The following is a 14333-nucleotide window of genomic DNA, read 5'->3' on the forward strand; positions in this document are numbered from 1 at the left end:
GATAAGTCCGATTCTATTAGCCAGTGCACCATTTATCATGAACTAAAAAAAAAGAACCGTAGAGAACCGAAAACCGTGACCTTGACACCGCGATATGAACCGAACCGTGAATTTTGTGAACCGTACCACCCCTACTGTTCAGATGGCTGAAATGCCACCGGATCAGTGTTTAAAATGTGTCGACAATTACAGCAAAGCTAAAAACTAAAGCAACAGATTTTGTAACTTACAATCAGTGACCTCTGCCATATAATAGTCACAGAGGTGCTGAGGGTGTTAAAAAACGAGTTGCTCTGCCCAGTGTTAATTTTGTCATCCATTTTTTTATTTAGTCTTAGTCTTAGTCTTGTGTCAAAGTCCATTCTTAGTCTTCGTCGCTTTAAGTCTTTCAAAAATCATTTTTGTTTAGTTATTATTTAGTCGACTAAAATTCCTCAACATTTTTGTCTAGTTTTAGTCTTTCACAAATAATTTTTGTTTAGTCATTATTTAGTCGACTAAAAGTCCTCAACATTTTTGTCTAGTTTTAGTCTAAACATTTTAGTCTTTAGTTTAAGTCACAATACAATAACACACAAGGCCTTTAGTAATGCACTGAGACTTGGTTATTGCCATTCTGGTAAAGCAGTCAATAGTGCATACAAATGTGAATATGTCGCTGGTGCTACGTATTCGTAAAGGGATTTTTGTTTTGTTAGAGAAGCTTCTCCCCCAATATTCGTTAGGGTCAGTCTGCTAAAAGTAAAATCGGTGGATGGATTCAGCTGTAATTAATTAATCATTTTTTTATATCCCATAGTGTCCCTTTAAAGGTTAATTACCAATTAACAATTAATTTATAGGTTTTAGTTGTAGTTGTACCAATTTATGTCTGAGCCCCCCAAAAAAGTCTACGTCTTAGTCGTTTTTAGTCAGAATTTAGTCGACTAAAAGTTAGTTCTTAGTCTTAGTCACTTTTAGTCTTTCACAAATCATTTTTGTTTAGTCATTATTTAGTCGACTTAAAGTCCTCAACATTTTAGTCTCGTTTTAGTCTTTCACAGATCATTTTTGTTAGTCAGAATTTAGTCGATTAAACTCTCAAAAGGTTAGTCGACTAATATATTTAGTCTTAGTCTAGTCGACAAAATTAACACTGGCTCTGCCATAGTCACAAGAGTGTTAAAAGCTCATCCCCACAGAGGTGCTGAGGGTGTTAAAAACGAGTTGCTCTGCCAGAGTCACAAGCGTGTTAAAAGCTCATCCCCACAGCAAGCGTGTTAAAAGCTCATCCCCACAGCAAGTGTGTTAAAAGCTCATCCCCACAGCAAGAGTGTTAAAAGCTCATCCCCACAGCAAGAGTGTTAAAAGCTCATCCCCACAGCAAGAGTGTTAAAAGCTCATCCCCACAGCAAGAGTGTTAAAAGCTCATCTCCACAGCAAAAGCAAACATTGAGTGTTTTTGTGCTGAGTGTTGATGATTGAGTGCTGTGTGCTTTCCCGCCATTTGGGACGTTTTTTTTTTTTGATGCAATACAATACAACTCTTTCATGAAGTCGTTTTTTTTCCTGTCTTGCACAATGCCTCATGAGAAGGTTTGATAGTAATCACGTTTTTCAAGTCAATCAAGTTTTTCAAGTCTTTAACAGCTGTTTTCATGAAGTAGTTTCCTTCCTTGTGCAACGCCCCGTGACGAGGTATATATATGAGTCTCAGGTCTGAGAGACCCAGATATCCAGAGAGTTGCAGATGACGATGACGAGGATGACAATGATGAAGAGCGTTGCGCTGCTGTTGGTGGCTGTGGGCTGCTGCATGTGTGAACCCCAGGCTGACCCCAGCAGCTGTGCTCTCTGCTCCGTTACTCAAAGCATCGCCATGGTAATGGAGAGGGTGAAGGTTCTGGAGACCAGAGTGGAGAAGAGCGAGATGGAAGTGGAGGAGCTGAGAGGCCTTATCGGAGGTACTGAGTCAGAACGTGTGTGTGTGTGAAGGAGAGAGAGCTCGAGTGTGAGTGAATGTGTATCATTTCTGGAGGAGAAAAGTGTATCCATGTGTGTGAGCTTGTGTATGTAATTTCTCAATATGAAATTGTTATTGTGTTAATGGGGCTTGTGTGTGTCGACCTTAGGTGGCCTTCTGTGTGTGTGTGTGAGAGAGAGAGAGAGAGAGAGAGAGAGAGAGAGAGAGAGAGAGAGAGAGAGATTGAAGAGAGAGTGTGAGTGTGAGTGTGTCATCTCTTGATAAAAAAGTGTATCCAAATGTGTCCTTATTGCCTGTGTTTATTTGTGCTTCATGATGTCAGGTCAGCCTCGGGTGGCTTTCTCTGCCTCTCTCAGGGACTCTGGTTCTGGAGATATCGGACCCTTCACTGTGGCCACCCCTCTCAAATACAAGAAGGTCTTCTCCAACATCGGCAGTGGCTACAATCCATCCACAGGTTTGACCCCCTTTTCATCCCTTTTCATTTCGTTTTCATTTCGAGAGATTCGAGCAAAAACAGCCCCTTCTCTACCGGATTTTAATCTGGGGTGTACTCACTTTACATGTTCAAACATTAATGGCTGTATTTTGTTTTTTTCTGAGTGAACAATACATTTAAGTGGTTAAATATGTTGTTAAAAGGTCACTAATCATTGTGTCAAAGTGATCAATGTAAAAATATGCATTTTTACAAGTTTTAGTGTCATTGTGGATGGAAAAAATATATTCAGGTAAAATAGGCCACCTATTCAGGTAAAACGGGCCACCTATTCATTCCATTGGTAATATTAAGAATTCCACAAAAGCAAAACAAAAATAGTGATGATTTCTATATTTATCCATTTTTATTGTGGTTTTCATCACATCTGTTTCCAAAAAGATCACAACTTCACTTCACCACGCAAACGACGTCATCCTACCTTGTGCCCCTTTAATGCTGCATCTTTTACCATGTGTTGGACAATGCTGTCCGTGTTGCAACTGTACACTGCGGCTTTATGTCTTTGTTTACTTTTTGACACTAATTTAATGCATCTTATTCTTTGCTACATCTTCTTCTTTACTCTGTGTAGGACAATGCTGTTTGTGTTGCAATTGTACACTGCTTAAATGTTCTCCTTGTAAGTCGCTTTGGTCAAAGGCGTCTGCAAAATGCTAATGCTATGTAATGTAATGATGTATAATCCTGTTTGATCTCTTCAACAGGTGTGTTCACAGTGCTGGTCAAAGGAATATACTTCTTCCGGTTCTCCATGTTTAACAATCTGAAATCAACCCCCAACTCTGTTGTGAGCCTGATGAAGAACGGTGAGCGTCTGGTGTCCGTCTGGGATACCAGCGGGTCAGACAGCAACGACATGGGCAGTAACGCCGTGGTGATCGCCTTGGAGGCCGGAGACAGCGTCTATGCAGAGCTCGCAGCCAACAGGGTCGTCTACGATGACGGCATGAACTACAACACCTTCAGTGGCTTCCTGCTCTTCCCCATGTAGACTAGCTCTCATGGTTTCAGCTTCACGCACTGCACATGTACAGAGGGAAGTTAGTAAACCCTGTAGACTTGGTCATTAAATATGGTCTGATCTTCACTAGAATGGCAAGAAGGAAGAATTTGCATGTTATCACATTTATATTGGCCATAAGATATAAGCGAGGAGTAAATAAGTAGTAGTAAACCCTTGCATTATGTAGGTGGTTGACCCTCCTTTACCTGCAATAACCTTAACCCATTAAAACACAGCGTTATATATTAACGGTTACCAGAATCACAGTGATCTAGCCCGCTAGCCCTCTGTTTTGTCATAGTAGAGCAGGGGTCCCCAAACTAAGGCCCGGGGGCTGGATGCGGCCCGCCAAGCCCCTTTGACCGGCCCTCCACCTCCACCTCCACCTCACCATGTGAACTGGCCCAAAAAAGCAATCCTCACAGAAAAAAATAATGATAAAATATATTTTTTTAATATTTTATTTTGTTTATCAACAGGCCTTCCTACAGTTTAATTTTCACTAGTGTGAATCTCCAGAAGTTTCTTGTCTTGATTTCTCATCTCACTGTAATATAAACAGGCCTACCACTTCTATTGTATCACTCATAAACTCTCAATCACCATATTTTTCTAACCTTTCCTTGCTATGTTTACATGGTTATTTGAAATTAAAAGGAATACCTGTGCTATTTCAAATTGAAAAACATGTGAAGTACTCACTTCTTTTGCAAAGCACTTGTAATGATTAATTATTTTGTGCGAGAAATTATGGCTATAACAGGCAGTGGCCAAGTATACAGCCCACATGATTGATCCCGGCCCCTGATCACAGTCTGGAACGATAATGTGGCCCCCAGAGAAAAAAGTTTTGGGACCCCTTTAGTAGAGTAATACTGTGGTAATTAACCTTTCAATGCCTATTACAGTACGCCACTGGTAGCACAGCGTGCATTATGGAGTACTACTATGGTAATTAACCTTTCAATGCCTATTACAGTGCGCCACTGGTAGCACAGCGTGCATTATGGGGTAATACTATGGTAATTAACCTTTCAATGCCTATTACAGTGCGCCACTGGTAGCACAGCGTGCATTATGGAGTACTACTGTGGTAATTAACCTTTCAATGCCTATTACAGTACGCCACTGGTAGCACAGCGTGCATTATGGAGTAATACTATGGTAATTAACCTTTCAATGCCTATTACAGTGCGCCACTGGTAGCACAGCGTGCATTATGGAGTACTACTGTGGTAATTAACCTTTCAATGCCTATTACCGTACGCCACTGGTAGCACAGCGTGCATTATGGAGTACTACTGTGGTAATTAACCTTTCAATGCCTATTACCGTACGCCACTGGTAGCACAGCGTGCATTATGGAGTACTACTGTGGTAATTAACCTTTCAATGCCTATTACAGTACGCCACTGGTAGTACAGCGTGCATTATGGAGTAATACTATGGTAATTAACCTTTCAATGCCTATTACAGTGCGCCACTGGTAGCACAGCGTGCATTATGGAGTACTACTGTGGTAATTAACCTTTCAATGCCTATTACCGTACGCCACTGGTAGCACAGCGTGCATTATGGAGTACTACTGTGGTAATTAACCTTTCAATGCCTATTACAGTACGCCACTGGTAGTACAGCGTGCATTATGGAGTAATACTGGGCTTCCTGCTCTTCCCCATGTAGATCAGAACAGCATGCATTTAAAGTGTTCAACACCACATCGTAAAAAGAAAAAAACATCGGCGTATGCTTTAGTGCCTTTCCTGAATGTACACATGGTTGCTATGGTTCCGGGGTTGTGTGGATCTTTCCTTTGGCTCTACATAATGGTCATAAATGCCCAACTTATCAAATATGATACATGTTTTATTTCTTAAATCATCAATCATCTCTTTTTTAGATTTTGTGGAAAGGTCCAATAAAGATAACAAAGAATTACATTGTTTTGTCTATGATTTCATGTGTCGGAAATTTAAGTTTCTATGATTGCAAAGTTAAAAGCTAAAGCAACATATTTTGTTACTTACAACCAAGGGACTCTACCATAGTCAGTAGTGATGTGTTCAACACCACATCTTTAACAGAAAAAAAATGTTGTTTACATATTTCAGACCCAGTTTTTTTTTACAGTAATACAAATTGCAGTACGCTTTCCTGCTTTTCCTGAGTGGAAGTGTTATGCTATTGTCTTTAACAAGCCTGGCAAGCCAACCTAAATGTGAGATTAAATGTGAATATTTAGTCTGGTCCCGAACAATGAGACATTATAAGGGTCTATCTATTTTTTAACCAGGTGGGAAAAGACTATGCATCGCTTCATTGTGTATGAGCTGCTGAATGGACTCACAATTCTAGTATTAATCCTAAATTCATCTTTATTTTTCTTGGTTTTTTTTTCCTTTTCTGACCCACTCACAGGGTGAAAAAAAACGTGTATGTGAATAATCAGACAAAGAATGTCAAATGTATTTACTATGTGTGACACAATGAAGTATATAAAAGAATGAGACATTATAAGATTGTTGATGGGAACAACCTGTTTTTTTTCAAACTGTGTCTATGCCTATTGGCCAACGCTTTGTCATCACTCTCTCAAAATCCTGTACGCTTTGCATCCAAAGGTTCAAAACAAATCAAAACCAATCAGCTGTGTTGTGATTGGCCAGCCAGCTTTAGGGCTTGGAGCATTGTCCCAGGCTAGACCCACTTGCAGGCAAATATAATTTGGCGGGTGGGGCTAGTTTACAAGGCTAATCTTTAACAGCAAACTCACATAATTTGGAGTTCGTTTACATTTTTAAACATCATGGGCTTGTACTATGAATGTAGTTCAACCTACCTAGAACTAACCCTGTTAGTAAACTTGGTAAACCCAGGTTGACAAAAACTGGCTACCTTGACCAGGGTTAACCCGTACTACAATGCTGATTTTGATGTTGGTTTGTCCACCCAGAGTTGCGGGAGAAATAAAGAATCTGAGCAAGGAAAAAATGACTTGGTCAATGGACAAATTTCTTTCTTCCAAATTTCATTCTTCGCAGTGCAGCACTGAGAGACAGAACTTTCGAGAGGGTGGATGCCAACTTACAATGTTGGTTTGAGATTGGTAATCTATTAATATCATGAGTGCAGATGGCTAAACTCACAAGAGAACAGTTTTTAAATATTAACACGGAAGTGTTCAGAGCTACAACAATACTTACGATCAGGGACATTCCAGAGTTTTGTTTTATTTGCTTTTCCAAGCAACGCCTTGTGCAATGCCTCCTGAGGAGCTATATGAGGCTCAGGTCTGAGAGATCCAGATATCCAAAGAGTCGAGAATGAAGATGACGATGATGATGAAGAGTATTGTGTTGCTGTTGATGACTGTGGGCTGCTGTGTGTGTGAACCCCAGACAGACTGCGGAGGAGGAGTAGAGTCTTCCAGCAGCTGTGCTCTCTGTTCCGTTACTCAAACCATCGCCATGGTAATGGAGAGGGTGAAGGTTCTGGAGACCAGAGTGGAGAAGAGCGAGAAGGATGTGGAGGAGCTGAGAGGCCTTATCGGAGGTACTGAGTCTGTGTGTGTGTGTGTGTGTGTGTGTGTGTGTGTGTGTGTGTGTGTGTGTGTGTGTGTGTGTGTGAGAGAGAGAGAGAGAGAGAGAGAGCACGAGACAATACGGACAGGCTGATTATGGAACCTTTCAGCATCAACTCTACCTATTCCCACTGTGTTAACCCTTCTGTTGTGTTCAGGTCATTTTTGACCCGTTTTCAAGTTTAAGTGTAAAAAAAACACACTTTCCTTTATTGTCCTGGAATGAGGCTTCATCTAATCCTCAGTCACAACCATTTCAACACAGAAAAATATGTTTTATCATTTTAGTATATTTTAAAGGTCTGTGGTGGTCTGTGGTATTGTGGTCAAAATTGACCCGGAATAGATTTTTAGTTGTTGCATGCATTTCTGAAAAGCTGTTGGTTGCCCTTTGTCCTCAGTTTGGTGATTCATGGTGAGGAAAATGTGTTTCTTGCCACAAAAAAACGTTGCCAGCTTTTTCATATTACAAATCCAAGATGGCCGCCGGACAGTCCCATACACTACAATGTGTCATATCTCCTGTTGTGAGTACAGACGTATTTCTGGTGTCTAGTCATATGTTTTCATGGTCAGGGAATCCATTTCTGCATTATATCATGAGAATTTTTTCATTTTTTTGCAAAATGTTATGTTGTCCAAAAAAACGTATCGAAATCCATAATGGCACCTAAACATGTAGAACTGGTCTTACACTTTCCATAAATTTGATGTGACAAGAAGATAATGGTCCATGGTCATAACATTGTGGATTCAGATGAATAGTGTGACTTTTTTCATGTTCATTGAGGTGTTCATTTCCTATATCTTTTCATTAGATTGGCGGAACAGCTGTGACTCTGACAGAGTTGTTATTTCGTATACTTAACACACTAAAATCATGCAAATATTGCAAAACCCCAAGTCAACGTATTTGAACATTCATTTTATGCACTGAAAAACTAATTTAGTTGACATTTGGTGTTTATCCTGCTATAAATCTCTTTGGGTTGATTTGGACCCGAACACCACAAATGACACTATTGATGATATTTTCTATTAGAGAAAAACTAATAAAAGAAATTTGGGGATTGTTGTACTCTTATATCAGCTGTAATACATGGACAACATAATCACCAATTGTATCTCTTTAGGAAGTATTAATAGTGAATTTATACAGGTTTTGATAGATTTGGTCATCAAAAATGATTTGCATAATGTAAGATAAAAAACCTGTAAAGTCAAAAAGATGAATAAATAAAGTATTTTTTCCATGGATATGAATACATAGCTATGAGATGAAAAACAATATTTGATGAGAACTAGTGTTTGTAGGTATTTTATGGCCTAGTTTTGCTATCACGGGTGACAAATGATCGGGCCACCACAGGTGTATGCAGCTTTTGAACACAACACAAGGGTTAAATAAATATTGAATTTTAAAATCAACATCTGTCTTCTGGCATAGTGGTACAGTATTTGGGGCTGCCTAGCTAGTGAAGATCAGTGAAGTCAATTCTCAATAGTGTGCCTGCTCTGGTTGTGTCATGTTTTCAGGTCAGCCTCAGGTGGCTTTCTCTGCTGGTCTCTTGGACTCTGGAGCTGAAAACATCGGACCCTTCACTGTGGCCACCTCACTGAAGTACGAGAAGGTGTACTCCAACACGGGCAACTGCTACAATCCATCAACAGGTACAGTATGTTTGCTACATGCACAAGTAGGCCAAAGGTAATAGCTACATCTGCCCCAAAGGCCATGGTTGCCCAGGAGACACCAAAGTTCTAAAGCTTTACAAATGACAGTTGGTCAAGGTAACATTTTATTTTAGTGTTACATCTATTAGCACTAATACATGCAATGTTAATGCCTGTATAAGGCATGTACTGAACAAAATCAAACATCTGTTAGGCATGTATTCTCAAATGTCTTGTTCGTGCACAATAAGGGTGTGGCAAACAGCTCCTAACAACTAGAAGATATTCTGAAGTGGACACAATACAAGTACCGATAATACCTATGAATTATTTACTTACTGTTTGGGAATTGGTTCCCTATTCCAAAGTCAGGCATTGCTCAACTCAGGAGTCTTTGAGCAGCAAAGCGGATGAGTTCAATGGAACCTTTATAATCTACCTAATCAGATAATTCTCACTTAATCCCTCAATCTTTAAAGGCCAACTTCCGATAAAAAACAGTTTTACTCACTCCTTTTGAAAAACGGACAGTCACCCCAAGTTAAACTCACATGCAAGGCTTCATAGTGGTGCGTCACCTCGCCTGGCTGTGTTTCCCAATTGACATAAACAATGCAGAGCCAGGAGGGAATCATTAAAACCTGCCTGTGTTGCGTCGCATCGAATGACGGCGTTGCCCACATAGTTTTATGTTGACCCATTTTTCTAAAAACATGTCGAGTAATTTCTTTCTGTTTGTTTTCAAAACAAGCAACAGCTGGTTGTTACTCTCAGATACACACAGAGCCAGTAGTGGTAAAAGTAAAAGTAAAAAAAGAAACACAGTTTCTTTCCAACACAGGTAGCTTATCTGAGTAAAAAGCAGACCAATGTACTTGTCTTAAAATAAGTTGATTCTGCACAGAGTTTTTGGTGGGGCCTTGTTAGGTTTTTTATTGTTTTTCAGTAATAACAAAGTCTATCTCAGTAGGTAGGTAAAATGGAGTAAATGGTGTAACAGCTATGTAATATCATGTGCTAATGTTGTAATTACACCATGAAATCACTTTTACTTTTACTTTGTCCACCACCGCACAGAGCAGTCAGCCAGCTTACATACAGGGTGCATCCCAATATGTGTCCTTGCCTCCTCCACTGGTGTTTGTCTCCTCGTCCCGCCTCCTGGCCCCTCCTCCGTGGAGAAAACGATGAAGTTTCCCAGCTGTCATCCTAACAACTTTTGAGGGACTGTTTTTCATTCACCATCCCAATTGCAAATGAGAAAAAGACTTTACAATTGAGCTTTTGCAAGATATTGAAATATAATGCTGTTGTCAGTGATGTCATCATGACGAGAAGCAAGTGGAGGAGGCAAGGTCACATATTGGGATGCACCCACAGCCTCCCCACTCTAGTCGACCCATGCCTGCAGGTCACCTAGGGGTCGCTGTCGAGAGACAGCCCTGAATGGAGCCTGCACGCCTCCGTTGGCGCCCCTATAGTGCAGTACCACATGGGGAAGTGGCGAGTCTATAACCCATTACAATCTCTATGCAGAGCAGGAGAAGGGAGCCAATTAGAGTCGGATATCCACGAGAAACCCGGAAAAAAACCCTCTCATTTGTCCACAAGCCACATTACTAGCTTGCAAAAACGGCTTGAAACAAAGCAACCAAAACTTTTTTCTCAATAGGACCTATGCGTGTCGCACTCTTCATGTAAGGGTTAACGTTCGGCGAGAAGGTCGCTACCGTGGAATAGCAGCACGACAGAGAGAATCTTTAGACCCCGACGCGGCCGACTCGCCGAACGTTAACCCGCTTATTATATGGATAGACTTAAATGATTCACACATGGCGGGGACATTTCTTTATTTAATGTTAAGTTTATTATAATTTTTCATGTCAAAAGATTGTTGCTGCGCAAAACAAAACAGTGCCGTTGTGGAACACCGCTAGGCAACAGGTAGCCTAGACAACAGGTGTTGTCTATCACAGCAGCTGATTAGAGTCTTGTTGAAAAGTCGCTTTAGCAGTGAAAAGTCTTGTTGCCATTGACAGCGGTCTGATATAGACCAACCCGTCCGTTATCGAAAAATATCAGACGTGCGAACGTTGGGGAGCCCCATTGAAATGAATGGAGCATTCGACCGATGACGTCACAGCATATAATAACAATGGGGAACACATAAGTATTAATGAATGACAATGACAGGACAAATTTGAGGTACATTTTGGCAACAGGAGTCAATATATAGCAAGAATTGGACATACACTTCCCAATGACGGTGGGCTGGTGAGATGTCATTTTTCTCATGTACCACTTAGTTTTTATTGTAAAAACCCTACAATAAATCCAGAATATGATGAAGAGTAATAATTTTGAAGAGAACCTAAGCTATTCATTTGTGATACATGAGTTAATGTTTGAGAAATTTAGCTCCAAGAAGTGCAGTGCATGATGGGTATGCAATCTACTCTGAGCCTACCTTCGTCCTTAACTCCTCCCCCTCACTCGTGCAATTGAGTTGTTACACAAACAAAACTGTTACCAGGCAGCGCCACTACTAGCCACAGGCATTTAGGGTCTTATTATGTAGAGTAGAGTATATGTCGTGGAAAACCCACACTTTTCTTTTTGGGGAGAGAACTCACCAGTCCCCCTACAGGTATATAAGGACCCCTTGACCATGAACAACCACAGACACAGGAATGCAGTTTACAATATTTATTAGTACCCCCTTGCAACCCCCCTTCATACAAAACACTTCAGTAGGGAATAAATAATCACAGTGAATCAGAGGCTACATCTAAGTAGGTCACAGCAACGGAAATACCAAATAGCACAACTCAACATTTCCAATATCAATGTCCATACACAATAGTCAGCAGCAACAATAACTACACCACTCAGGTCTCATGGCACACCACACTTAGGAGAGACAGTTCATAAGGCAGACACTGCATACCCACACGTGCATGTTCCACTACCAGGGCACTATAGATGGGGCGTTGGCAAGGGAGTTCACCCCAACATACAACATAACATAAATAAAACAAAAACAACATAAAGCAAACCATTGGGGGACTAGGTGGCACCACCGTCGCCACCAATTACATCCCCCAAAAAGAAAACACAAGCAAAGTAACAAACCCAAATGAAAACAATAACTCCCCTCGGCTCACGGCCTATATACTGTTCACAGTAATGTCCCAGTCCCACAGTTCACTTAACTGGCGGCCGTCGCGACCAAGTCCATGTAGGCAGCCAGAACGCCGCCTCGCTGGTTTCTGTGACGCTCGGTTGATCAGTCCGAACGTGCCCACACCTCGGCTCGGTAGCGTCGCTCCGCCCTCCTCGAGTCGCAGCTGTAGGAAGTAGGACACACCTCAGGTCGCGCAATCACCAATTCACAGGGAAAGCAAAACACCATTGCATTGGGAGGCAGTACAATACTACTTTCCTTTTCTTGGTGATTGTGTGCGCAGTATCATCACATCCCATCAAAACGCCTCTGCACCGGATCCGTCGGCAGACACTCCTCCCGGGGCTCCGCACCGTCTGGGAAGAGAAACGAGAGCACTGAGCGGCTGGGCAACAACACTGCAGTTAGCCTCACTCTCACCGGTTTGATATGCTCACGTTCCTTAGCATCGTCTTGTCTTCAAGCCCATCACAGCAACGCCAGTACATCGCGAAGCTGTCCAGTAGGTCCGCCTTCGCCGTCGTGCCTAGAGGGGGGGGGACAAAACAGAAACGGACAGCGGGGCAAAAATGTCCACAGTCCAACGTCCGCACGCAGTAGGCAACACTCTGCCCGTGTTCCCCTGCCGTCTGCCCCCTCACTCAAGTTCAGGTCCTTTTTATCGAGGTGATCAGCCAATGTGAAAGTCCCCAGCTGATTGCTCACCTGCACCTCATTATTGGCAGCGTCTGGCAGCCAGTCCCATCATTATTGGCTGCAAATAGCCGACAGTCAGTCCTTTACACATAGCATGTCACATATTACCCAGGGCACAACATGTAAACATTAAAACACAGCTTACCCTCAGTGCAGTACAAGCCTTTCCCCCGGCGTGACAAGTAGAGTAGAGTAGAGTATCATTTATTGATCCCAGGGGGAAATTAAGGTGTCAAGTAGCATACATACATAAATACAAAAATACATTGCCCACAAGACATTACACATATACTTACACATACAGTAACCATATATAGCTCACCGCTACATACATTTAGCCAAGGTATCTCACTCTCTCTCTCTCTCATGCGCGCACACACACACACACACCCACCAAATTACAAAGTGTCCATAGTATTACATGTGCCTTAGCTGAGTGCCAATTGGAAGCCAAGACAAAGTGACCACTAAAGTGTCCAGGAGCATCAATAGTCTCTCTGCCTAGTACAATTTTACAATTTTGCAATTTTAAACTGTTGTAATTCACTGTTGCCAAATGAAAGTTACCAGTCAGACCCCTCTAACATTTTTTGAATCATGTTTGTTCACAAGCCCACATGAAGATGAAAAAGGCAAATGAAAATCAAATGCAAATACTTACAATTCCCTTCTCACTCTGTTCAACAGGTGTGTTCACTGCGACGGTCAAAGGAATGTATTTCTTCCGGTTCTCCATGTTCAACCAGCAGGTGTCTAATCCCAAATCGGTGGTTTACCTCAAGAGGAACAGTCAGGTGGTGGCATCCGTGTGGGACCTGGGCCCAGGGGACAGCAATGACACCGGTAGCAATGCGGTGGTCATCCCCTTGGAGGTGGGAGACAACGTGTGGGTGGAGCTGCAGCCTGATAAGGTCATCTATGATGACAGTACACTCTCACTCACAACCCTCAGTGGATTCCTGCTCTTCCCCATGTAGACTAGTCTTAAAACAATACGGTACCATATATGGTTTCATATCAGCTGATTTTACAACTTTCCTTGAGTTACATAATTGAGTTTGACCTTTCTTCTTTTCTGCCAGGCAGTCTCTTGGGCGTATTCAGATCAGGAAAGTCCGATAGTTCACTTTCTTTGGTCCAAATCAAATACTTAAATTTTGGTACAGTTCGCTTACAGACTGTGTACATTTCAGTAAGCGTACCAAACTCGACAACAAAGCCACGCGGCCTGAGATCGTTCAGCTATTGGTCAGAAACGACATGCGCAACAAGTTAAAGTAGCAGCAGGGCTCTAGACTAACTTTTTTTTCTAGGGTGCACCAGCACAAAAGTTAGGTGCCCCCAAATTTCCAAACACATTCCATTGCAGTTTACAAGGTTTTCAAATGCTTGTGTTGTTGTTATTGTCACTATTATTATTTTTATTATTGTTGTTGTTGTTATTATTAGCCTATGCATTCCTTAAAGAAATAAAACGATTAGGCTAAACTTATTTTTCTGATGCAATAAAGTCTACTTTTACTTTAGTATTTATGTTTCATTTCAGTAATAAGAGAAAATGGGCATATTGACACAAAGTCAAAATGATGCTTAACTTGGGCATGGGCATGCTCCACCTCTATGTGCCCAATGTATGTAGGCTACCCTGGTCTTCCTCTCTGCAAGGTACGAACGTAAAATGGCGACGCAATGTCAGTAATCTGTCTATTAGGAATGATAGCACTGTCTGTT

General features: G+C 41.6%; 2 protein-coding genes across 2 annotated transcripts; both read left to right on the forward strand.

Annotated features, from left to right (window-relative positions):
* Window positions 1-1743: 1743 nt before the first annotated feature.
* LOC134463023 (complement C1q-like protein 2) lies at window positions 1744-4718 on the forward strand. Its single transcript, XM_063216279.1, has 3 exons — window positions 1744-1943; window positions 2286-2420; window positions 3170-4718. Exons 1-3 carry the CDS (start codon window positions 1745-1747, stop codon window positions 3454-3456), a joined length of 621 nt encoding a protein of 206 aa, XP_063072349.1. The 5' UTR covers window position 1744; the 3' UTR covers window positions 3457-4718.
* Window positions 4719-6792: 2074 nt separating this feature from the next.
* On the forward strand, window positions 6793-14127 carry LOC134463024 (complement C1q-like protein 2). The gene is made up of 3 exons (XM_063216280.1): window positions 6793-7020; window positions 8585-8719; window positions 13290-14127. Exons 1-3 carry the CDS (start codon window positions 6798-6800, stop codon window positions 13577-13579), a joined length of 648 nt encoding a protein of 215 aa, XP_063072350.1. The 5' UTR covers window positions 6793-6797; the 3' UTR covers window positions 13580-14127.
* Window positions 14128-14333: the final 206 nt, after the last annotated feature.

This window comes from Engraulis encrasicolus, chromosome 14, assembly GCF_034702125.1.
Source record: "Engraulis encrasicolus isolate BLACKSEA-1 chromosome 14, IST_EnEncr_1.0, whole genome shotgun sequence".
Taxonomy (NCBI): Eukaryota; Metazoa; Chordata; class Actinopteri; order Clupeiformes; family Engraulidae; genus Engraulis; species Engraulis encrasicolus.